Raw genomic sequence first — 27502 nt, 5'->3', positions numbered from 1 at the left:
TTCATTGATATAAATGTGATACAGAGTATCAGTAGAAAGAGCAGTTATATCTTTTCAAACCTGATCTCAAAGTTTAGTGTGGGGAGAAGTCCCTTCCAAACCATTGATAACTCAACCTATAGGCCAGTGATCCATCTCCTCTTTTTCTTTCTAGTTCTGTTGATTACTGCACAGTATTGTTGTACATGCTGAATGTTATACCACACAGTTGATGTGAATAGATCTTTCTTTGCTGGTAGATTTTGAAATGAGCCTTGTAGAAATAGCTTCTCTACATTAATTTCATCAAGTTTCCTTTTTTTTAATGCACAATGTGAAATGCTGCGCAGCTGTGTTGGTGGGTTTTATTCCCTGGTTGCTCCTGGGTAAAATAAGTACTGATTCAATACCCATAATTCTTAGAATATGCATAACAAATTGAAATCAACGAAATTCCTTGAAAATATAATCTGTGACGATTGATATGATATGTTACTTGCAATGATTTGACGATTTTGACGTGGAGGTGTACTATTTTACGGAATTGCCCTAAAATTAAGCGAAGCTGTTTCTTATGTTTTGGGTCCTGTGAGTTGTAGTGTTGAACTAGAGTGTAAGCCTTTGGTGAGATTGAACATTTGATGGGGTGATTTTTACTGTATAAGTAGGACAGCCATGTTTTATCTGCAGGGAACATGGGAGTGAGTATCTAGCCTGAATGATCAGTTTGTTGACATAAAATGAGGTGTGTGTTTGCATTCCTACCGTGGCTCTTCTTGAACTATGTATTCTGTGTCGAGTGCCTCACAGTTTGATATCTGTATAGATAAACATTACCCTCAAAAAGTACAGTGTTAATACATGGCTGTCTGTAAACTGCCTCCTAAAAAGTTCATATTTGATTGCCTAGTGTTGTGGTTGAGTGGCTCTCGTCTCTTTTATTACTGGATGTTTTTGCTGAGGTTTTCAAAAATCGCTTCCCATGAAGAGACCGCCCTTGTGCGATAAATCTTTGTGTAGCCATGACGGGATTTATGTCTTTACACCAGCAGTATTCTTCAGCATCAGACCTATGAGCGAGGGAATATTTACAAAAGATATTGATGTGCATACAAAATTATTTGTTTGCACTGGCGTGCAAGTAATTCCTCTACAGGCCTTTGTGTGATGCCTTTACACACAGAAAGGTCGCATCATCAACAGACCTGTGCCCAGAGGCAATTACAGTGTAGTGTGATTATTATTGTGACTATCTTTCTTTTCTTGTTCTTTATGTGTGTGTTTTTTTAAAACTATCTGTTATGTCTACTTGTGTAGATTGATAACGTTTGGTGTTCACTTGTTGTGTTTTCTTGAACAGCAAATGTGCTGGAGCTTTACAGTCCGTAACGTCTACAGTGTCTTGTTTGTCATTGTGGTTTTGTGTGTGCGTTTGTGTAGGTGTGGCTTTTATCTGTGTTTATTTGTGTGTCTTCTATTGGGAGGGTGAATTATTCTTTATGAAACTGCCATCAGGTTTGACCAAGGATATATCTCTTTGTCTGAAAATGTTGAAAAAGGGACCTGTCCTTTCCATAGTATCTGTCAACTATTTCTTTGCAACAATTGCTTGTAAAAGACCACTAGAAACATTTTATGTTCCCTATTTCTTTGTGACTATGGTATAGCCGGTTCTGGGACATTTGCTTAATTGCAACAATTGCTCCTATGAAATACCTGCACACCAAGCCAAACATCATCTCTACCCACAAACATAATCCAAACCCTAATCCTAATCTTCACATACATGTAGAATAAAATCTATTAAGCCCTATCACAACCCTAAGGCCTAACCCTAACCCTAACCCTATTACAGTGTAGTTAAAGTTAGGAGAAAATACACTGTAAGACCAGAGCAATTGTCGCAGGAACAAATGTTGTGTCACCTGTAGAGCCTCATCTTGTTTGTCCCTTTCAAATAAGGCATTGAGATAATCACAGTGAACTTCTGTGTCTGGTCACATATGGACGTGATGAATGTGTATTTGCATACAATTGAATGCATCAGGGTCAAAGGTCAAAAGGGATTCTAGCTACCAGGAGCAGTTACAGTATGACTGTTTGATTTACTCAACGTGTTTGTCTTGCTGTTGGAGAACACAGACTATCTATTGAGCAGCTGCTGTAATTCGTGTGATCCTGTGGAATATTTGAAGAGTTTGTTTGCAAAAAGCGATATGTCCATATTTGAAGATTTTGAAGTACGGTCTCTATCATGAAGTACAAAATAATACCTTTTAAATGATATATTGGTCACTACATATGAAGGTAAATTTTTGAAGTTATGGTCAAAAGAAGCAAAAATTTTCTTATTATTCTCTTTATTTTTCTTGACCTTTAATCGCAAATATCTCCATTTGACAAATATGGACTTATCGGTTTTTGCAAACAAACTCTTCATTTGTACATGCCTTGTACACAAGTATGTGTAGCATGCACTGTAGTTCAGAATTCATTGCCAGTTTCACTATCAATATTACTATCATGATCATGCGCAAATAAGTCAATTATATGCCTGTTGTTTGCCTACTTTGTAGTTTTCACACATGAAGGTGATTTTGTTTTGCTGCAAGTATGATTGATTAAATCGGTTATCGAGAGTAAAGAACAAAGTTCAAAGCACTTTTGAAGTTTTCTATGACCAACCAAATCTGCTAGTTTGATATTAACCCGTTGAGGACGAGCTGATTTTTAAACTCACATTTTCCACAAACACCTCCTTGAGTATACATGGGGCTAGTGTTCAAGGGGTTAAAACTCTAATACCAGAGAAAAGATGATTCACATTGATAGGTAAATACTGCTGTACAGTATCTTAAAATGTGAATTCATGCAAATACACTGCAATATGTATGTATACAAAATGCTGTGATATTGAGGGTGGCAATTCAAACTTTGCATGAAATACTCACACAAGATTTCAATGTGAATGGTGTCATTAATATCACCGATTGTACAGTTAGTGTATTTGCCATGTGACCTGACAAACTTTCCTGTCTTTTTCCATTTGAAATATAAGCATTGATTTGCAATGCTTACCAGAAGTACATTGTACCATGGTATTTCAGGAGTGGGAACGGTACCAACTGATTGCTGTGGTATTTTGCTGAATTAGAATTATCTAAAAACACCTCTCTTTGTGAATGCAGTTTAAAGGGATTGTATAGTTTTGGTTGAGACCTAATTTCAGGTTTCTAACATTTTTTTGGTGAGATAATGAGAAACCTCTTATGAAACATGAAAGAGCATGTAATTCTATGAGGAATTCAACGTTTATTTGATGAAAACTGGTTTTGAAATGGCTGAGTTGTCCAAAAAGAGCGATTCTAACAAAGTGTGGGACCCACACTCACACTTTATTACGATTGCTTTGTTTTACTTTGTTTTTGGATGTTTCAGTCATTCCAAACCCAATTTTCATCAAATAAACTTTGAATTTCTCTTAAAATGGTATGCTCTGTACTATATCAAGTGTTTTCTTGGTATCTCGCAAAAAGTTAAAAGCCCAATTCTCATCTCCACCAATACTGTACCATCCCTTTATTAGTCTTCCTTATTCCCCATTCCACAGAGATTTTCTCTCGTCGTTGACTCATCGGAAGCTAAGTGTCATCCTTCCGGCCACCAACTGAAGTGTATTGGATCACAGTCTGATGAATCCGACTTGTGTCAGTTGACTATGGGGTCAGTGTCAGACATGTCAGGTGGTGATCTGATGAGGCAAGATCGTCCAATGAGGATCACGCGCGACACATCTGACACTCACCTGATACTCCACGGAGTCAGATCATCAGACTAAGGGCAATACAATTTTGTGGGTGGCCAGAAGCAATAATCTTTGCTTCCGATGAGTGACCGATGACAGAAAATCTCTGTGGAATGGGTTAATAGTATGTGAAGAGTTTGTTTGCAAAAACCAATAAGTCCATTTTTGAAGATTTTGAAGTGCGGTCTCTGTCATAAAGTACAAAATAATACCTTTGAAATAATATATTGGTCACTACATATAAAGGTACATTTTTGAAGTTATGATCAAAAGATTCAAAAAATTTCTTATTATTCTCTTTATTTTTCTTGACCTGTAATCGCAAATATCTCCATTTGGCAGATATGGACTTATCGTTTTTTGCAAACAAACTCTTCATGTATTACTTGAAGGTTTACATGGTGAAGTAGATGAGGGAGGAAGGTTTGCGGTAACACCATGTGTACGTAGTCCGTGCAGGGATCGTTACTTGGCAGAAGAAGGGCCTAGAAAGAGAAGAGTTGAGGAGGGAAGCGACATTGGAAGAGTAAAGTCTTCTTTTTGATATAAATTACATTGTCCCAACACATTGCCTGTGCAGAGACTCCAACTCTCCCGTTTTTGACGGGAGATCTCCCGCCGAAAACCCATTTTTGCAAAATCTCCCGTTTTCCCGCTTGAGATTTAATTTCTCCCGCCCTGGCTCTTTGTCTCCCGTTGGAAATGATTTCGTACTTATTTCTATCGTATGTTGAAAAAAGAAGCCTAAGATAGCACCAGAGAGCATCTAGAACCCTAGGAACTTCGCACACATCAAGTTGGAGTCTACCGTTTGCTAGGGGTTTCAGGCAGGAGAATCTCCAGATCAGAAGGTGCTTTGGGTTGGAGTCTCTGCCTGTGATATTTGAATGCGTGTGAGAACAGCGCCATCTATTGCCCGTGTTATAATGATGGGAGAGATTGCGTTATCTCACAGAATGTATTCATTGATATGAACAAGAGATAGATGAAGAGATGAATTATACACATTGTACAAATAAGCCTGACTTCATCTGTTTCTATGATCTACAGATGGTTCAACAAGGCTATGAGTGTCTCGTTTGAAGACGACGCCCGGCAACAGCTTCTAAAGGAGATCCTGTCACATGACCTGGAGATGGAGAAACGCTTTGTCAAGTGAGTATTAGACCATCAACTACTAGCCCTGGGCCCTGTTTCATAAAGCTGTGCGTAAAGTTACGCACAACTTTACGAATGATGTTGATATGGCAAGCCAAGTGGGTTTTCTAATCATTATGAGTTTCAATAGCTGCAGTTGAAATTTGCATGATAATTATTATTCTTGCATGTCAACAGATTTTTTAGTTGAAAGTGTATTTTTGCCCCAATGTAGATTAAATATGGACATACAGTCATACTTTGTTAAAATGTAAGGGGAAAAAACACACATATTAGCACTTCATATTCCAGTCAATCGTAAAGTCATGCATAACTTTATGAACGTTTTTTTTATGAAACAGGGCCCTGGGCTACTGCTAGCCCCTCACGAGATGGGTCAAATATGTTATAATAGAAGAATTTGCGGCGGGGGCAGTCACTATATGTAGGTATGCATTAACATGTTATGTGCCACGGTACATACACTGTACAACTGTAGAAAACATTACACATGATTCCATTTCTCACACACATAGAGCTCTTTTACAATGCTTGGTGACTGAGTAGCAATATTCCTAAGGGTATTTTTTTTTTTTGTAAATTTTTTCTGATTATCTGTTGAGGTTGTGTCTTCAAAATGTAATGTCACCCAGACCTGTTCATGGAAGTACGTGTATGTGTATTGATGACCAAAAATATAAATTTGCAGTCTGTTTTGGGGGTTGTGTTTTGAATACTGGCCATTTGCCAGGAAAAAAAAAGAAAATTGCCTTGTGTGTCACATGAAAGCTTGCGATTTTGTTTACAACTTTGCTGGACTGTGTTTTCTGTTATAAATGCTTCGGTGAAAAGTTGTAGAGAAAAGTTGGCCATTTGCATAAAAAATAGTTGCTGCTTTGTCATAAAGTTTACATCACAGAACAACGCTTGCAATTTTCTCTACAATTCTGTTGTACTGCGTTTCTACAGAATATTCTAGCATAAATAAGTTCCTTTGAAAAACAGACTGTTTTTAAAAAATGCTCATTGCATTTGCATTGCTGTCTCTGAATAATGTAGCACACAGGACCTCAGTGCCATTGCACACAGAGAGTTCAATGTGCAACTAGTGTCTGACAAAGTACTTAGTAAATCTGTTTCACTTTACCATGCTGTGCTGTGAGATAATCATTTTTAATAAATTGTTTCAACTGTTCATTTAGAGTCATCAGTGAACTCTACTGGTACTTGATCATGTGATTGTCTGATTTATTTCTCATAGCATGACGTTGCAATGTTGCAGGGATCCGTTGAGGACGGTTTGATTTTTTGCTACAACACTCATTTCCCATAGACACTTGCCCGAGTATACTCAGGACTTGTCCTCAATGGGTTAAAACCAGAAACATTGCCAGCATGATATCTTCATGAATTAACAACTGGCATTCAATGCATTGTGTATCTATAGACAAAAACTTTTACTGGCATTTTACTTCTGCTAATCCTTGCTCCTAGCAAATTTTGCTACAGTTTTGTGGGTGTGACAATTTCTGGTTTATAGTACATAGATGCTCATTTTGCCAAAGGAGATTTGATGACTAGAAGGAATGCGAGAGATCGCCCCCACTCCCCACTCCCCTTCTTCCCTTGAAGGGTTTGAAATACAAAGGAAGGACTGAAGTATTCCACCCAAATAGCACTTCAAGCTCTCAGGTTCTGAAAACATATTGTATATTTTCAATAACAAAATCATTATGTGTTATATAATACGGCTTAGTCAAATTATTTCGAGAACATTTACCTATAGCTAGTCCAAAAAATCTCCTGATCCCAATGTATAGACTATTTTCAAATGTTGAATAGGCCTTCAATTTTATTTTGCCGCATCGATCTATAATCTAGTGCCCATTTGTGCTGCAAGTGTCTGTTTGTTATTTGTATTTAATAGCATTCGATAGTATTGTAAAGACTATTCTGTTTTGATCGTGATTTGACATTCCTTAGCTTTGAATTGACTGCCATTACTTTTCTCAGTACTCTTCCACTGTAGGTGAACAGTAAGAAAGAAAAAAAAAACAGAAGCAATTATGCAAATGCTCGTCACATGATTGAGTCTATTCAGTTGCTGTCTGGTAGTTGCCTTGCCTGTGTCATATGACGCAGAAAATTGATTTCACCATATGACTTCATCAGGAGTCATGGGGCCTTTGCATTTTTTTTTCATCATTTGCTACTGAACTATATTTATGGGCATACCAGGGTATTGCTTTTGTTTCCTTCATGAATGGTGTGAAAAGTTTCTGTAATTGATTCCTATTACAGGAAGCTGATTTCAGAAACAAAGAGTCCTGTTGTCTTCAGCCACAACGACTGTCAGGAAGGTGAGTAGACCATCAAACTAGCCTTTAGTCACAGGACTACTGAGTTGACCATCAAACTAGCCATGGTCACAGGACTTCTGAATTGACCATCAAACTAGCCTTGACCACAGGACTTCTGAGTTGGCCATCAAACTAGCCTTTAGTCACAGGACTTCTGAATTGACCATCAAACTAGCCATGGTCACAGGACTACTGAGTTGACCATCAAACTAGCCTTGACAACATGACTTAGGTTGACCATCAAACTAGCCTCGACCACAGGACTTCTGAGTTGACCGTCAAACTAGCCATGGTCACAGGACTACTGAGTTGACTGTCAAACTAGCCATGGTCACAGGACTACTGAGTTGACAGTCATATTAGCCATGGTCAAAGGGCTACTTATTTGACCATCAAACTAGCCATAGTCACAGGATTGTTGAGTTGACTGTCAAACTAGCCTTTGGTCACAGGACTGTTAAGTTGACCATCAAACTAGCCAAGGTCACAGGGCTTCTAGTTGACCATAAAACTAGTCTTTGGTCACATGACTTCAGAGTTGACCGTTTAGCTAGCCATGGTCACAGGAGTTCTGAGTTGATCATCAAACTAACCTCATTCGCAAGACTTCTGGGCCATGCCAAGATTTGATTGAATTGAAACATATTTTCTAGTAAATTACGGTACCGGTATCTGCAGAGCCCTACCTCTGCCTTCTGTAGAAATCATGACAGTTGGTTGCCTCAGCGCTGGAAGCCCAGACTGTTGTAATTTGATCTTTCTTTACAAAGACCCCTCGTTGATAATTGCGAGTACACTGGCAAATTTTTTAACCATTTTGTCTTTTCTACTACCCTGTCAAAATGTTTATGTCAGCTCCCCATTGAAGGAATGAGAATACAGAAACTTTTACAGTTATCCTTGTATGCTGTCCGTCAGTTTTTAGAAAATTAGAAAATTGCAATATGAGTTGCAATAAATTCAAATCAGTTTATTTTCATAATCCTCAATGAAAAAAATGAACATCAGATAACAAAATAATAATGATGCATGATATCCAGCTTGGATGCACAATAAAATGTTACTAAGATATAAATCATGGTGGTTAATCCATGAACATATGAATCAAAGTAAAAAATTTAATTCTTAAGTAAAAAATACAAAAGAAATATGGTACCTACTTAAAAGCAAGCTTGTTAGGTGTAGGTATTAGATTTCAAGAGACTGTACAGTACTGGTTGAGGTAAGGATTCATCTTGTAACATTTTGCAAGATATTAAGAAACCACTCTATGAAATGTTAAAGAGCATACAATTCTAAGGGGAATCAAAAGTTTATTTGATGAAAATTGGTTTTGAAATGACTGAGATTTTAAAAAACAATGTGAAACAAAGAGATCCTAATAAAAGCAGTGGCTTGTCAATTTTATTAGGATTGCTTCTTTTGGATATCTCAGCCATTTCAAGGCCAATTTTTATCAAATAAACACTGAATCCTTCTTGAAATTACATGCTCTGTCATATTTTATAAGAGATTTCTTATTATATCTCACACACACAAAAAAGATGTTATAGACCTGAATCCTCACCTCAACCAGTACTGTACAGTCCATTTAAAGACCCGTAAATGTGTATATGAAGAATATAATCTCTTTTTTTCCTCAATCATCTGACTCTCAGGTAACATTCTGCTGGTGAATGAAGACAACTCAAATAAGAAGAATCTCATTCTGATTGATTATGAATATTCCAGCTACAACTATCGGTGAGTGGTTGGCATCCTGTTTTTTCTTCCATTCATCGCACAGCTGGCACGGTTTAGTAACGATTAAGCGCTTGAATAGCTGTATTTCAGAGCGTCTTTTCGCAGATCACACTTTACAGAGTGTGTGCTTTCTTTCCAATGTTAAGATAGGTTAGGAGAGTCCATTTGAAATGAGTTAAATACATCATTTTAAAGCATAAAGTCTGCTCTTTCAGAATATGCTCTTATCTGAAAATCCATGTCTGGCGACTTTTTGTTGGTTTTGTGATTCAGGGTCACATATGTAATTTCCTATTTTGTCTTCTATGTTGATGGACACAAGTTTGTATTACATTGTTAGTGTAAGTGTAATTATTATTTAGTACAAGTTTTATTGTAATCAAGGATGTTTTATGAAAACACGCACACAAACAGCAGCAAATAAACTAGTGTATCTGAATCACTGCAATCATACACCATGCATGCAGGGAGTTTGATATCGCCAATCACTTCTGTGAATGGGCCCAGAACTACTGCAAGGAGGAACCTCCGTACTTTGAGCTCAAATCAGAGGATTTCCCCACAAGAGGGCAGCAGCTCACTTTTATCAAGGCCTACCTGGCAGCTAGCCAGAAGATGGGGATGTACCAGCCCAGTTGCCATGGCGATACAGCGGAAGAAGAAGAAGCCATTTTGAGAGAAGTAAAGAGGTAAAATGCCAGGATTATGTCTAGTCAGCCATTTTTCGTTGGCTCACCAATTTTAGTCAGGAAAAGATCCATTTCTATTAGAAGTTGATGTAAAATCTATTCCATTGTGTGAAGATCAAAGCATAGGCCTCGATAATGGTGTTACTTTTCGTCTCTGTTTAATTTGTATTACTGTACATGGGGATAGCTAAAAAATGTTGAGAAAATAATGTCCTGAATAGAGTTGACCCTTGTTTTACCATAGCCACGCATTGTTGAAGAACAATTAATTGTAATGCATTGGGATTCTTAAAGGACAAGTTCACCTTCATATATACATGTGGATTGAGTGAATACAGCAATATTAGTTTAACACAGCAATGAAAGTTTTGGGCAAATTGGACGATCCGCTCAAAAGTTAATAACACTTTTTTTAAGTATCTGTGCAGGATGAGAAGGCTACTACAGAGAATTTCACAAAATTCTATTTTTTGAAAAAAATGCACATTTCCTTGACTTGTTACTGATGTATGTTAAGAATGATATTCCCCCTGCCTTCTGAAAGAGGCAAGTCAAGTGTTCTTTTATTATGCAAGAAATGTTAAAATATGTTTTTTTATGCCTCCGCCACGAAGTGGTGCCGGAGGCATTATGTTTTCGGGTTTTCCGTCCGTCCGTACGTCCGTCCGTACGTCTGTACGTCCGTACGTCCGTACGTCCGTCCGCTTTCGTTTACGCGATAACTTGAGTAATATTGACTTAATCTCTACCAAACTTGGTCAAAGTATAAAGTATGATGGGGCAATTAGTTGATTAGATTTTGGGTGAAATCGGCCAAAGGTCAAAGGTCAAGGTCAAATCATAAAATTGTATCCGTTTACGCGATAACTCAAGACTGGATCGAGCAAATTTCACCAAACTTTGTAGGAGGATGATGTATGATAGGACAATTAGTTGAGTAGATTTTAGTGACATTGGCAAGAGGTCAAAGTTCAAAAGGTCAAGGTCAAATGCTAAAAATGTTGCTATTTCCCCAATATCTATATGCAATGCCCGAAGGTATTTTCTTGAAACTTGGTGTAGACATGTACTACTGCGTAAAGATTCTCCAGAGAGAGTTTCATGTCAAAAGGTCAAAGGTTAAGAGGTCAAAGGTTAGGTGAAAATGTTACAATTTCACTTTTCTCGCAAATGGTTCAATGTATCTTCATGGAACTTGGTGCATACGCATGTACTGACTGGCAGGGATTATCTAAGGAATTTAGGGGTCGTGGGTCAATAGTCAGGGGTCAAAGGTCAAGGTCAACTGTTCAAAATGTTACTATTTCCCTCATTTACTAGTCTATACAATGCTTGCATTATTATTTTTAAAACTTTATATACCTGTATTACCTAATGGAGATTCTCTTGGAAATTTCCTGCCAGAATGTCAAAGGTCAAAGGTTAAGGGTCAAGGCCAGGTTGAAATGCAAAAAAATATATATATTTTATACTGTAATTACACTCTTTCTTCATACCTTGAAAATTACTCAATGCATAAACTTATAAAAGGGCCAGTCAGAAGTCAAGTAAAAATCCTCAATTTCCCAAATACATGTACCTGCACTCTTAGACAATTATAGCGATTTTTTTTTACCTAGTTCAAGGAAAGTGAACATTCAAGATATTTCTGACAGACCTGTCATTTCAATGGTTTGCCAGTTACGTGTAACTGTCATCACACATTGTGAAGACATTGCACTATACACCTATTGGGCGAATCATGCATTATGGCGGAGGCATCAGTCGCAATAGCGACATTTCTAGTTTTTTGTAGATTTTCTTTATATCACTCTACACACATGACATCATAAGCTGTAGTAGTTTTCTCATCCAGCAGTGAGTGAGTAGAAACTTCTGAAAATTCATAACTTTTGAACAGATTGTCTGATTTTTGTCCCCGCCGAACGAGTTCGAGCAGGGGACTATGAAACGGGCTCCGTACGTGTGTGTGTCCGTGTGTCCGTCCGTCCGTCCGTCCGTGTGTCCGTCCGTCCGTCCGTCCGTGTGTCCGTGTGTGCGTCCGTGTGTGATCAAAATCTTCAATTTGCTACTTCTCTGTCATTTATGAGCCAATTTTGATTCTGTTTGCTTTATATGATAGCACCACATGGGAGCTTTGAAACTTCTACACAGAATTTCAGTCGTGACCTTTGACCTTGACCTTTGACCTATATTGTACATTTTGCTACAAAATGCTACTCCTTCGCCATTTTTAACCCGATTTCGATTCCGTTTGCTTTATATGATGGCACTAGGTGAGGGCTTCAAAACTTCTACACAGAATTTTGACCTTTGACTTCTTTGACCTTTGACCTTGATTTTTGACCTATAGTACATTTTGCTACAAAATGCTACTCCTTCGCCATTTCTAACCCGATTTCGATTCCGTTTGCTTTATATGATGGCACTAGGTGAGGGCTTCAAAACTTCTACACAGAATTTTGACCTTTGCCTTCTTTGACCTTTGACCTTGATTTTTGACCTATATTGTACATTTTGCTACAAAATGCTACTCCTTCGCCATTTCTAACCCGATTTCGATTCCGTTTGCTCTATGTGATGGCACTAGGTGAAGGCTTCAAAACTTGTACACAGAATTTTGACCTTTGCCTTCTTTGACCTTTGACCTTGATTTTTGACCTATATTGTACATTTTGCTACAAAATGCTACTCCTTCGCCATTTCTAACCCGATTTCGATTCCGTTTGCTTTATGTGATGGCACTAGGTGAAGGCTTCAAAATTTGTACACAGAATTTTGACCTTTGCCTTCTTTGACCTTTGACCTTGATTTTTGACCTGTATTGTACATTGGCTACAAAATGCTACTCCGCCGTTTCTAACCCGATTTCGATTCCGTTTGCTTTATGTGATGGCACTAGGTGAGGGCTTCAAAACATTACACAGAATTTTGACCTTTGCCTTCTTTGACCTTTGACCTTGATTTTTGACCTGTATTGTACATTGGCTATAAAATGCTACTCCTTCGCTATTTCTACCCCGATTTCGATTCCGTTTGCTTTATGTGATGGCACTAGGTGAGGGCTTCAAAACTTTTACACAGAATTTTGACCTTTGACTTCTTTGACCTTTGACCTTGATTTTTTACCTATATTGCACATTTTGCTACAAAGTGCTACTTCCGGCGGGGACATGTATTACGCACCGCGTAATTTCTACTTTTCCTTGTTCTAAAATTTTCACTGATGTGTTCTACTAATATTGCTGCATTTACTCAATCCACATGTCTATAAATGTGAACTTGTCCTTTAAGCCTCTTGTGAAGTTCTCATCTTGCCCAATGTAGATTCGTGATACACATTCCCAGATCAGTGCTCTATTTTTGAAAGGAGGGCAATATTTTGTGATATTTGCATTCAGCAAAGACCATTGGTATGTCGTTTGTGTTTTTATTATACTGTACAGAAAAGACAAAGGAAAAGAAGGAGTAGGTATCAGAACATGATATGCACATCTCATTAAATACAATGGAGTGCTTTAAAATTTGTTATATTGCCCTTGCATGCAGTCAATATAGGTTTATATTGCCCTTTCATGTAGTCGATACAGGTTTATATTAGCTTGATGAAAATCCCAAATCATGAATCCCTTTATCAGGTTCAGTCCAGTCAGCCACTTCCTGTGGGTCCTCTGGTCAATTGTCCAGGCCAAGATTTCTCAGACCACATTTGGATACATGGTAAGTTGACCAGTCACTGACCACCGACTGTGTGGTCAGTAACCATGCTTTGTTTGTGTCATTCAGTCCTTGTTGCGACCAGTAGTCATATCGTCTAAGCAGAGTGGCACTTTTCCCTGGCAAAATAGTTTGTTATATGTGCCTCTCAGAAGAATAGAAAAGGCTGTGTAATAAAGATACATAGCCAGGTGTATGGGAAGTATTCTCATAAAGATTTGTGACATTCCAAGCAAGATGTGAAATGATAGTGTAGATGGAAGGTGAACTGCTTGACAACATGTGATGAAAAGAAAAGGAAAGAAGTTACACATTTCTGTCAAGCAGAAAGGTTTCATTCATGATATTGGGTGATTTGGCATGTGTAATTTTGAACAAATTAATGATAGATACTGATCCAGTTTGATTTGATGAACCCTTTTTTTTCTTTACGAACGAGCATGGGCTGCATTTTGGTTCTTTGTTTTGATGAAGTGATTAATATCCTCTACTTATAAGTTGGTGCATGCAAGTCACGTCACATATTTGAGAGGTAGGGTTGGGGTTATTACCTCCTTCTTGTGCAAGATTGCATGATCTTAATATTGATCTCTCCATGCAGTGATGTCAGCATGCAATGTGACTGGGAAATCCCCAACCAAATTCATTGACATGCTGTGTGTATAATTCTGGGATAATAGCTATTATTATACTGAGATTACATGGCTGTCTATATCATACTGTACAAGCAAGAACTTATTGGCCCGAAGGTGGTACAATCTTTGTCCATGGTTTAAACCATGGACAAAGACTGTAGTTTTGGATGGGGCACCAAGCGTTGCATGGCCTATTAGTACTTCGGTAGGAGATCAGTCATTTGGTTGATGAAATGACCATTTGGTTAACGAAATGACTGATTGCGTAATGAAATAGGCCATGCAACACTTGGCACCCCATATGTTTGTCCATAGTCTAAACCATGGACAAAGATTGTACCACCTTCGTGAATTTGAGCCACAAAGTACTAAAGTGTGATGTCATAGCCATTCATTGCTATAGAAACTGGTTCTACACCAAGTCACCTGCTCTATGCTAACCATGCTCACACTTGGTTCCAACCCAGGCTATAACAAAAGACTGTGACATCTTCACTTTGGTACGTCATTGGCCCGAATTCACGAAGGTGGTACAAATGAAACCATGGTTTAAACCATGGACAAAAACCATGGAGCGCCAAGTGTCGCACGGAATATTTCGTTACGAAATCAGTCATTTCGTCGATGAAATGATTACATAACGAAATGACAACATCTTGTAACTAGATGAATATTTCGTCCACGAAATGATAATTTCGTTAACGAAACGGTCATTTTATCGACGAATTGACCACTTTCGTAACGAAATATTCCGTGCGACACTTGGCGCTCCATGGTTTTTGTCCATGGTTTAAACCATGATTTAAACCATGGTTTCATTTGTACCACCTTCGTGAATTCGGGCCATTAGGTATGGGAGAAATGTTGGCTATTGTTTCCTTGAGGTGTACCTTACCTCCTGTGTGTATATATATTAAAAAGAATGCTGTGATTGAAACAACAATGGTACTGTCAGCTTTAGCTGGTGGAAGGGGTGTCTAAAGAATTCAGTTTGACATTCTGTGTGGGGTTGTTCACATTGTTGTCGTTGGTCTTCAGTGTCACATTATGCAATGTGGACATTGCTTGAACGTGAGACAGTGTGAGACATTGAGACGTTTTTTCCCCCTTATTTTCATGCATTTTGTTCAATCATTGGTGGTTTGGAGACTGACATCGTTTGTGATTTCATTTGTTTGCCTTTCTTACTCATTTCACACGTACATGTTGTACAGTGTGCGTGCTACGTACAGAGTGCTGTCTACAGTGTGCAGTCTACACACTCGTCATGCTTGTCATACCTGTGCATACCACTCAAGCAAATGCACAGCGTAACAGCTATGCCATGGCAAGCAAGGATATTCATTTATAAGCCAGTTTTGAGAACTCCGCTCATATGCACATGGGTACAAATGACCTCTTTCTTTTTTTTTGTCTTCTTTTTTTTTCATTTGGTTGAAGGACAGGCCCACCCATTATACATGGGGATTGAGTGAATGGAGTGATATTAATAGATCACATCATGGAAATTTGGGGAAAATCAGACAATCCATTCAAAAGTCATGAATTTTTAAAGTATCTGCGCAGTCACTGCTGGATGAGAAGACTATGATGTCACATGCGTAGAATGATATAAGGAAATTATAAAAAGAATTTTATGAAAGTTTATTTTTTTTGGAAAAAGTGCACATTTCCTGGACTTGTCACTGGCGTATGTTTAAGCATAAGATAACTCCCCATGCCTTCTGAAAGAGGCAAGTCAAGTATTTTAACCATTTTATTATTCGAGGAAAGAGAACATATGTTGAATTTTCTTTATATCATCCTGTACATGTGACATCACAAGCTGTTGTAGTCTTCTCATCTAGCAGTGACTTGTAGATAGCAGGAGCTTCAAAAATTCATAATTTTTGAACAGATTGTCCAATTTTCCTCAAACTCTCACTGATGTGTTTTACTAATATTGCTGCATTCACTCAATCTACATGCCTATGAAGGTGAACTTGTCCTTTAAAGCACTTATTTATTCTCAAAGTGGCATAGTGTCTAAACCCCCCCCCCCCCCCACTCATTACAAGGTATTGAATTCATCAATCATATTTAAAGGAAGAATCAACTTGCATAGGCCAGGTGACCGGAATGGTCTGTCAATTAACACTCGATGAAGCAACCATTTTATTAATGTGCATAGAATGTACACTGTGTTAACAAATTTTTCCAATCAATAACGCCAAAAACCATGCTTGCTGTCAAGTGGATGTGCTGGCAAGCACCATTTTATAAGGATTTCATGAATAATCATCACAGATGATGTTTATCTCAGTGAATTTAAAAACAACATGCCAGTTTGTACAAATGACCTTTTTCTTCTCATGCTCACAGAGTATCTCCATTGTGGCTTATACTTCGCTTTGAAGTCATTTTGATGCAGGTATTTTAATTAAAGGTTGTAACAATTCATCGCTCTAAATGAGAATCAAATTAGGAGAACGAATGTGGAATTTAAAGCCATTTTTTTTTTGGGGGGGGAGGGGTGGGGATGGGTTACAGTCAGCAGTTCCTAAACTTATGATGACTGATTAGTTCTTATATTATTGATAAATAAGATTAGTTGAATGAACTTAGGGATAATTTTAGAGCTTATTGAAACAGACCCCTGGTTGCTTAGTCTGGCTTTATCGTATGCCAAGGAAAAGACATTTCTATGTCATGATGATGAGAAAAACAAAACAAAACCAAACAGAGACTACAGACAGTGTCCACAAATCTTTAAAAGTTTGTCTACTGCCCTCTTGTGGTCATGGAACTGAAAGCTACAACTTCCTTACTTGCCAGATTTCATTCAAACAGTTCTCAAATTCATTTTTTTTTTTCAAACCAGCTGTTTCAAATACTAACTTGACATTAGTTTTTAGGTTCCTGCAACATTTCTTGCCAGGAGATCACCCAACAGTAAACACACACTTCACATGATTGCCACACGGAGATCATACCTTCTTCCTATAACCAGGTGATGGTGTAAACTACTATAAATAGATTAGTTAGTCTTTTGTACACAGGCTTCATAAAAAGATTGTACTATTCATTAAAGGTAGGGGATACCTTTTACAGACCTCCCAAAATGCAGCAAAACATTAAATATGAACCTAAGGGGACTTGTTTAGGCCACTGCTGAGAAATTTGGAAGTCAACAGTTATCTACAATTTGAATAATGCACAAAACTCAACTACTCAGTAGTTCTGTGTGTCAGCCACACTTAAGCCTTTTTGTTGCAGTCTTCTGTATTTTTTATCTATAAACACAAATCTAAAAGTATAAGAGCTGATGTAATAACATATAGAGTGTGTGGCAAGAATGTATATAGAAATGTTCGTAAGTTTTGATGAACTTTCTTCACAAAATATACATGATGGACACACATGCAGTGCATGGGTCTGCAAAGGTAGCCTAGTAATGTACTGGAATTTACGGTGAGCCCCGAAAAAAATTCAATTCAAAAATCTAACGGTCAAAAAAGTGTACTAAATGTTACCTTCCACTTTCAATACTTCATGGGAGTTTCTAAAATGATACTCTCTTCAACATACCACTGTATTTACACAACTCTTCATTTAAGGCATGCAAATGGGATTCCCTACCTTTAAGCAATGGTTTCCTCATTTTGTGATGAAATTGCACACATGGCCAAGGGTCTGTTTCAGACTTTGCCGATTTCATGGCACTGCATTGGATGCGTGTTAGATTTTAGTTGAGCAAAGAAATACTTTCTTTTCTTGTGTAGGTTGCTGGTTCTGTAGGAGCCCAGTTATATTGAATATTAAAACGCTTCAACCATAGCGATATTACTTGCTGCTCACCTACACTCTGTGGTAGACTCACCATGATTTTTCTTTTCCTTTTAAATCTCATGAAATGTAGATGTGTCTACATTTCAAGTCAAGAAAAGGCACTCCTCTTATTGTGCACTTTTGTTGTGCATTTTCAGCTTTCCTTTGAGGAAACAATAAGTCCAAATGTTTCCCCCTCTAACCTGTATATTATGCAGTAGGTTTAAGAATAAAATGAGTGTTTGTAAAAATGTAAAATCTTTGGTTTCCCTTTGCCTTTGGTGTGTCGCAAGGCAGATGATTACAGCAAAGTATCCATTGTGTTAAAAAAAACCTTTAGTTTTTATCTATGAGTTGATAGGGCAAAGATTAGACTTTTAGAATACCAGTAATGACTCGAACCATGTCAAATTGAAATAAATTATGAGCTGCTGGGTTGGTCATGAAAATTTTCCTGGAGCAGGTCGGGCGGGTCAAATTATAGATCGATGTGAGGAGGAACAAGTTTAGAACAGGCTTTAACTAAATTGCACTTTTTTCATCGTTGATTTTTTTTTTTTCTTCTTCTTCTTTTTTTAGTTGAAGGAAAAGGTGTAGTTGGTTTGTGCGAAGGTTCCATAAAGCTACACTGCACACTGGCACCGGTCCGACGGTCCCTGACCAGTAAAAATTGCTGACGGACGAGCAAATTTTTCAGGAATGGACTAAGGAAAACATGGAAAAAAACTGGGTGCATACTGGTCAGACAGATGGCTGGGACCAGTAGAAATTATGGGTTAGTGTGCAGCCCTGTATAGAGTGATAGCTAGAATGAGGAGAACATAAACTTAATGTGGAGAGATTTGTGATCAGTGTAGATGAAGATTGGTAAGGACCGAAATTTATATGACTCTAATACATAGCAATGCTACTGTGCAGCATCATTTTAGATGAAAGAGTGTTTCCTAACACAAATTTCAATGCATAGGACTATGCTGTGGCTGTTCTGCTCATCATGCTATACTAAAAACACATATCATTATTAGCAGAACTATAATATGAACAAGTTGTCCACTGCGTTCTGTCACCTCTAAGTGATGAAAAATGTATCTGAAAGCAGATAGAATGTAATTTAGTTGTGATTAAAGAAGAAAGTTGTTCTTAGAATGGAACACAATAAAATGACACAGGAAAGTCATACTGTAACTATCTTGATATTATATGTTAGAGGGAAGAATTGTTTTAAAGGTAGGTCCTTAATGTAAGATACTAGCAGTATCTACATCAGTAGAAATAGAACTTGTGAGCACAGGTACTATGATCGGGGAGGTGTTGCCTTCCCTGCTATGATTTACACTGTATATATGTGTACATACATGTACTTGTGTGGTTACATAGTACGTAGGTATTAAGGCCCCCATCTCACTAGGAAGGTGACCATGGTGACCATATGGTGATCTGTGAAAAATTTACAAATCTTGGCGTGATCGTCGTCCGTCTCCATTTTTTACCTTTGAGGCGATTACACTACGGTTTCTCCACGCTCAACCTGCGCTGTAGGCGATAGCGCCATGATGATAATACGACTCTGCCACGTTGTTGGCGCATTTCCAGGCCGACGAGACGCGCTGCTTCTGCGATCATACTGATTTTATTGCGATATTCGTACGCTTATCAAGACCTCGCTACAACAGTGATACGATCGGAGCGACAGTGATTCGTTTACGCCGGGCTTATGCTACAATCTCAAGGGATCGGGGTATGAAGTGGGTTTCATGATTGCATTTCTTCAGTCAGATGTCAGTGTCAAACCAACATGGATATGGGCAATTCCGCGGTTAGTAACGTTACATTTAAAGAAATTTAGATATTTATTTCTACTACTAAATCACCATTTATTCAGTTCAAGTCAAAATCATGTTAAAAACATGTTCATCCTTCCCAGGTTTATGATATAGAAAAGAATGAATACAGTCTAATATTAGAATTGCTATGGCAACTAAAAGGGCTGGTTATTAACGTTACGAAAAAAGGACATGACAAAAAAATCAATGTCTTGTAACAAAAAGTGTGCAAAAATTCAAGTTACTTCAAACAAAGTGTTGCATTAATTTCAATTATTGCATCATGACAAATGTTCACGCAAATATTTTTAGCAGTTCGACTGATAATTTATTAGCTAGACCCCCAAATGCATGGTTAGTAACGTTACGGTTAGTAACGTTACATTTGTCTGGAGTAATTCCGCAGGTCATTTCACCCTTTTGTAATTGACAAAATGTCACATGACTTCTGGAGTATTTAAATGTATTCATCTTTTACCTTTTAGCAAAAATTTGAGGAAAATTTTCAAAGCAACCCACTGTAATTTGCATTTAAGTGAATTTCAGCATCCCCAGTCCCACATGTACATTTTAAATGATGGTTTTAGATCTCGCAATATCAATAAATACGAAAAATAAAATCTACTGAATTTGAAAGACCTTAGTGATTGGTGAACATCCATGGCATTAGTTGATACTTAAATTAAAGAGTAAGATAAAGAGGCACATTTCTTTTATTCCTGTCATGTCCACCTAACTGCGGAATTGCCCATATGCAGAATATGGTTTCACCCTTACATCTTAGCATTCTAGAACACACCAGAACCTGATGTAATATTGCACTATTAGTTAAGTCATCCATTCAATTAAAAGGGTAAAATGTGTGTATATATAATATTAAAGAACCGGCTTACGAGCAAACTATAAATCGTATCCTGCAATGAGACAATTTTATGAAGATATATTTGAAAAAATTACAACTTAATTTACTTTCATTGACTTGCGATGGTATATGACAAACAAACAATTTAACAAACAGAGTAGATTCATACTAAGTGTACGTGGAAAAAAGAATTTTATACGCTTTTCTCCATGTCAACCTTCCTGGTCTGGTACATCACTTTCTTTTGTTCATGGTTTGTTCCTGTGACGTACTACCGTAAAAGTGGTAATTTTCATGGGCGATGGGGGCCGCTTTCGAAGAGCTTGAGTTATGCTTTATGCATTGCTACCCCGTCCGAGCTACAAATGTGGTGCTTTTAATGCGCTTGTCAGGTGATTGTGATACGCTCTAAAACCACGGCGCTCTCGCTACGGAATTTTGGACATGTTCAAAACTTGGCGGCGACCATGGCGATGGTGGCAACCCTCTGCGCTTCTAAAGCACTCAAGATATGATGGGGAAGACTTTAAAGCGATCAAGCCACGATCCGCTGCGCTTTGTCGATTTTTTATGGTCGTGGTGGAATCGCCGTCTAGTGAGATGGGGGTATAAGGAATGATCAAATGAATGGTATCTTCATACAAGAAAGTGATCCAAATGGCATGTCATGTCACGATGGGAAATGTGTGGATGTTTAGCATCTCAGGAGCGACCCATGTCATGAGTGATGGCGAGAAATATGACATGGTTAACTGACGCAATGGGGGCGGGGTGGCAGGTTCACGTATATTTGATTGTGCTTTTGGAACGACAGATCTCGTGAGAGGCTGGCTAAGAATTCAGACAGCTGGCGGAGATCTTACAGAGAAAGCGCTGACGGAGTCTACGCGCCTTCCTGATATTCAGAGGAGGTCCGTGATTGCGTGAGTGGAGTGCCCGGGAGTATCCATTCATTCTGATTCTTTTCATTCAATATGACTGTTTGTCAGTTCAATATACTTCATATCCATTCAATGTTACAGTTCATTCAATGTGACCCATTGATCAATGAGTCCATTTTGTATGATCATCATCTGTTCAGTGTTATCCAATTTGCTCCTATCCAATTACTCCTATTCCCTTCTACGTATTCAGTACCATTCAATATGATCCAATCTACCAGCAAAGTGACTGGTTGTCCATTCAATGTATCTATTCAATGGGACTGGCATGTATCTCATGTCAGTCTGTGATTTGTCTGTTACCTGGATCATCATCTGTAGTCCAGGCTTACAAACACATTCTTTGTTGTACACATTCCACCCAGTTTACCTGTTTGTAAACAACAAAAAACAAAACAAAAACAAAATCAAACAAATTTAGAGTTGCTGCATTTGATCATTTAAAATGTGTATTGAATAGCTAATGTTTAATTCATTTTCTGCCTGTGTTTTCAGTGACTCGCCAATTTGTATGTTCCAACCAGTGCATCACATTGCACTTTCTCCATTGGATGTAGTTTGTTTGGTGTTGATAAGAGAGTTCAATAACAAAATAACCAAAAAAAAAACAAAACAAAAAAAATCATTTGGCAGTTACCCCGCCCAGTGCTTACGTCCATGGACAAGATGTTATTGCCCACCATGCCCCTCTCGACTTAGGTGTATAAATGGGTACCTGGCAACGCTAGGGTAGTAATAATGACAGGGCCCTCTGGTAGAGCAGTGGCAACACTGAAGAGGCTACTCTGGGTAAAGATGACATTGTTATTGTTATTGCTGTTGTTATTATCAAATTTGCACTCAAAGATATGTCACCAATTCATAGCAGTATGATGTATCAGACTCAATCAAAGGGTTATTAAAAGTCTTAGTCATGAGACCAAATTCTTTCAGATCAATTGTAAAAGATGAATCATAAAAGGGGTTTTCTCTTACATGCATTTAAAGTCGAAAATTGATAGTCGCTGAATGCAAACAAAAAGAGCAAAAACCTTTTTTTTTTTTTGTCATTTCGCCACAAGGACCAGAACTTTAAAAGTAAGATTCTTTTGTGTTGATGATCATTTAAATTTGATTATCCCCTTTGCCAGTGGTACTTTTTTCAACGTCTCATATAAGATTAGAATGGTTGGTGTTTCCTGCACTTTATCTACAAGATCTATTGACGTCGTCTACCATTGGAAGCAGGGAATGATTTTCCTTCTCAAAATTGAATGGCAATTTTCGTCAATGGTCATACATTTTGAACAAAATGGTGTAGAGGTCATGAAATGAATATGCTATGCAAATTACATTTTGTATGGTAGTTATAGCAAAATGCTTAGAAACTTGCTCTCCAGTACCAGGAAAATTGCTCCCCAAAAAGCATGTGATTTTACTTCTGATATCTTTGATAATGAGGTGATTGTAACAGTAAAGTTGCCTTCCTACCGATAGAATGCTTGAGTGATGCATAAATCTTGTCTCACACCAGAGTATGGTACGTCTGTTTGGTCCTTGTAGGAATATGCTGTGGCCCGGTTCAATGAGTATCTCCACCACAAGTCTATGATACCACTAGACATGCTGCCGAGTCTCCCCCCTCCACCGGCCTCCCTGGACACGCCCAGTGCCTCCTTCCAGCAGCCGGTAGACTCCAGACAGTCCATCTTGACATGAGGCTCTTTGGTTGCCTGGCAACCGCATCCCGACTGGCTTTTGGAACTGCAACCTTTTTTTATGAAGCGCCTTACCATCGTTTGATGCTGTGTCCGTGCGGAGTCACTTTTGTTTCGCATTAACCCCGGCTGCGAAACCATGGCAGTTTTGTTCAGTGCAAGAATGTGTGCATCAGAGCGGATATACTTTTATCACAAACAATCAGAGGTATAATGGATTTAAGACATGAAGCTCAAAATGGCCACTGCCAGTGTTTGAAAAACATGGAGTAACAAATGGCCACAGATGGCTCCTTGACAGTATCACCTCATAGCTGACAGTTTCGTCACAGATACTTGCTGTGGGGAATTGGTTCAAATGGAGTAGTGTGGTAATAGCACTCTCAAAAGTGCCAAGTTGTTTTTGACTCTAGCAATCTGAAATAAAATCAGTTAGCATACTAACAGAGGGTGAGGAGGTAATCAAACAAATTGTGGTAGATTGCTTGATTTTAACTCTTTTCTTATATGCCATTGTAAAAAAAAAAAAAATCATGTGAAACATTTGCACAATTTGTAATTATCAACCCAAGAACTTGTCACCCCCTTTCTTGGGGAGGGGAGGGGGTGGGGGATGTGTAAAATGTCTCCCGTTCGTCACACTTCAAATAGTAGGGTTGTTTGAGGAGCTAGAATTCACTTCTTTTTATTTTGACTTGAGAAGAAAGTGCAGACAGACATGAATTCCCGAGACCAAAACATGGCTACAGGTGGCTGCCACGCCCTCCTTAGAAAGATACATCTATCAGGATGAGTGAGTTCATCTAAGCTCTCCCTATGTGGAATATCACAACTGTTGCCTTTGGCTTGCCCTATGCTGCTGACTGCCTGCACTCCAGTTTAATGTAACTTTAATAAAACAAGACATAACACAGACCCCCATCCATCAGCTACAGGAGGAACAGGTTTATACTTTTTTTAAAATATGAGGAGCTGAAACCTTCAAAGTTCCCAAACTTTGTGTTCTTACCTTCTTACACTTTTGTTCTCCAATGTAAAGCCCAATTTTAGCAACTTTTCTGCCCTGTGTAACACATGCCATGCTGTATATTGTCAGTATATTTTACCTTTCATTGCTGCATTTATGCAGTGTTTAGTCTCTGAAAAATTGATTTTTAAGGAAGCTTTATTGTTTGGGCAAGATGTGAGGTTATGCATATTGTTTTGTGGGTTATTATTATAACAGCAAATAACCACTCCGTTTGTATCTTCTTCAGTGACTGGATAATATCAATGCATATCTGTTGCTAATAGAGAATATTGGGTTATACTCTCCCCCCCCCCCCCCCCCCCCCCCCCCCAAAAAAAAAAAAAAAAAAAAAAAGTGGAGAAAAATAGGACTTCAAAGATGTATGGTACAAGCCTAATCTGAAACATGTAAAAGTTTTGTTTTTGGTTGTTTGGATTTTTTTTTTTCATATCATGTACAGGGATATTTGTTTGTACAAGAACAACTCAATTGATTTGTAAAATGTGTAATGTAACCTATTGTTGCAACCTTATACAGCATGCACTGCACGTTATAAGGAAGAGAATTAAAAAGAGATCATTGAAGCTGAAAGTTGTTTGGTGTGCAACACATGAGACAATGTAATGAGAATTATTTTTACTGAGGCTTATCTGTTTAAGGTTAGTGATTGTAACTTTAGCTATCACTCTTGCACTGTGCGCTGATACAAAGTGTTTAGCAATGGAACAGAGAGTGCATCTTTATCATCGCTTAAAAGATTCAATTATTGAAAACTTACAAACTTACAGCAACCAAATCAGCAGAAAGTATTTACAGAGGGTAGTTAGTAGACCAAAATCATAATTTGTTCAGAAAGAAACGGAAAAAAAAGGAAAGATATTGGCATATAACTGGATGCTCAAGTCATCTTTCCTCAAACCGGTAGAAATTCACATTTGCGATTTCAAAGTTGATATTAGAATTAATACCCTTACCAGCCATAATAATCAGCAGTTAGCACTTGAGTCTAAAAGAAAATACATGTACTGACACAATACATTTCATCAAATCACAACAAACATATGTTTACACATTATCATTGCCTTAGTAATGGTGGCAGTCAAAAGCACATATCAGTGCATTTTTGAAATGACTGGATTTGTATGTGTGTCTGACTTTGTTGACCTATTAAAAAAAAAGGAAGGGGAAAACAGCAAATATGGCTGATTTCAGAAAAAAAATCCTTTTTCTCTTTTTATTATGACTTCCATGTAAAGTACATGTAAACTGCTGTCTTTTTCAATTTTTATTTTTATGATATCCTGTATTATAGTGTATATAAAGATGTATGATTTTTTTACCTGTATCCAAATACATGTAGTGAGACGGGAAATGCCTCTGAAATTAAGGTTGTAAACCATTAATGCATATTAACTGGGATAGATAAAGTCAAATGTAAGTACAGGATGTCAAAGTTTAATGTTAAACAAGTTGGATTTTCTTTATTTTTCACATTTTCATCTTTCAGAGTTAGCAGCAACCGTATATAAATTAGAAGGGATGATGTCATGACCCCCCACATTGCTTTTATGCACAAATCTTTGCTAAATTTCTGTTTAGGAAATAAAGACAAAAAGAAAAAAACTGGTTTCCTTCATGATTTTGAGTCACAGTAACCCACGGATTGTGATGTTAAAGGGGAAATGCTGTAGTTCAGTTTTTTACCCCAAAACATGAATTTTATATATTGTTTGCCAAAGCCAGTTGCACAATTATGCCTTGATATAATGTCTCAAGCTAATTTGCTCAATATTAGTTTGTGAATCTTTAGAATTCCATAAATTTTGTAGCTAGTTTGATGAAAATTATACCTTTCTGTTCATCAGATATTATTCCACTTTAGCTTTTGACCATCTGAGCATTGAGAATTTAGGGTTTCTGGGACGAACACTGAACTAGGGCTTTCTGTAGCTTAGTTGGTAGAGCACCGGGCTAGCAATCCAAAGGTCTCGAGTTTGAATCCCGATAGAATCCCATTTTCTTTGCTCACTTTTCCACTTATAAATTATCAAATCTGATTTGGTTTACCTAGATTGGAAAATTGTGAAATCAGATGGCAGATGAAGGAGAGATATTCCCTTTGTATTGGCATTTCTACATTTATGGACATGATATAAGGTGAAAGGACCTCAAATTGTGTGAGGAGCTCGCTGATGAATGAAGAATCAGTTTGCTTGGTCATACATGGTCCTATTATTTGTATATATATATCCCATATCTTTTCCTCTTGCTCTTTTCATACTCTTGGTAATATTGTTATTTCTGATAGCTTTCCTTCAGCGAATAAATCTATGATAGCATTAATTATTTAAATTATGCCTATTCATATTCACATTCCTTATCCCTGTGAAAATATTGATTTGTATATCATCAAGAAAGAAGAAATGTTTTGATGTATTTGATACTAATTATTCTTCGTGAGGGCATATCACATGGTGCATGTTTACAACTCTGCCAAAAGAGTATGATCAATGGAGAAATGTTATGTTTGTATGGTATTTCACACACTTCTCAGACATGTAAAAATTCAACTGGTAAAGATATTAATCCATGTATAACCATGTCTTGTGTGTGTGTGTGTGTGTGTGTGTGTGTGTGTGTATGCTATGCATTTTATTTTCTTTATGAAAGACATATCACATTTTGCATGCTTACAATGCATTTAAAAGGGCTTGATCAATGCAAAAATGCTATGTTTGTAGTTGAGAGATTGGACAAACACAAACAGATTGAAATGATAAGAAATGATTCATGTATTATCACGAAAACATGTTTGGATGAGTTAATACTGATTTTTAAAGGGAGACACATCACATATTGCATGCTGAAACTTTGTCAAAAGAGATTGATCAATGCAACAAAAAAAGAAAAAAAGAAGAAAAAAATCAACATTTGTATTTCAGACACTGTTCAAATGTAAAACTTCATACATGTTCAAGGTAAATCCTGTCAATGCAATTCTAAGAAATGTCTGTATAGATCATTACAATGCAAGTATGTCATTGTCAGTGATGTTGTGTGTATACATGTACATGTATGTAAAGACCAAGTCATGATTTTTCCTTTGTTTATTATCTTGCACATTCTTCTTATATCTCCTACTTAACAATAAAGGGTAATTTTCATGTCAGTTAGTACATGTATGTGGCTCCTTCATCTTGATGGTAAGTTTTATGGTAATGTGTCTTCTGATTTTTACCTTTAATCGCCTCATTACTACTACAAGTTGTATTGCAATAATTCCACAGACATCCTGTGC

At 37.6% G+C, this 27502-nt stretch overlaps 1 protein-coding gene across 3 annotated transcripts in view; it reads left to right on the top strand.

Moving 5' to 3' along the window:
- LOC139726059 (choline/ethanolamine kinase-like) overlaps positions 1-24493 on the top strand; it is a 49028-nt gene extending 24535 nt beyond the window's left edge. For all 3 annotated transcript variants that reach the window (XM_071637141.1, XM_071637142.1, XM_071637143.1), the window contains 6 exons: positions 4835-4939; positions 7223-7281; positions 8940-9024; positions 9492-9713; positions 13352-13433; positions 23041-24493. In XM_071637141.1, the coding sequence (XP_071493242.1) occupies positions 4835-4939; positions 7223-7281; positions 8940-9024; positions 9492-9713; positions 13352-13433; positions 23041-23196 (709 nt within the window). In that variant the 3' untranslated portion in view covers positions 23197-24493. The remainder of the gene's footprint in view (positions 1-4834; positions 4940-7222; positions 7282-8939; positions 9025-9491; positions 9714-13351; positions 13434-23040) is intronic.
- Positions 24494-27502: the final 3009 nt, after the last annotated feature.

The sequence above is a fragment of the Diadema antillarum genome, unplaced genomic scaffold (genome assembly GCF_040938485.1).
Source record: "Diadema antillarum isolate AM-2024a unplaced genomic scaffold, OU_Dant_1.0 seq00000076_RagTag, whole genome shotgun sequence".
NCBI classification, from domain to species: domain Eukaryota; kingdom Metazoa; phylum Echinodermata; class Echinoidea; order Diadematoida; family Diadematidae; genus Diadema; species Diadema antillarum.
This window is presented reverse-complemented; position numbering and strand designations above follow the sequence as displayed.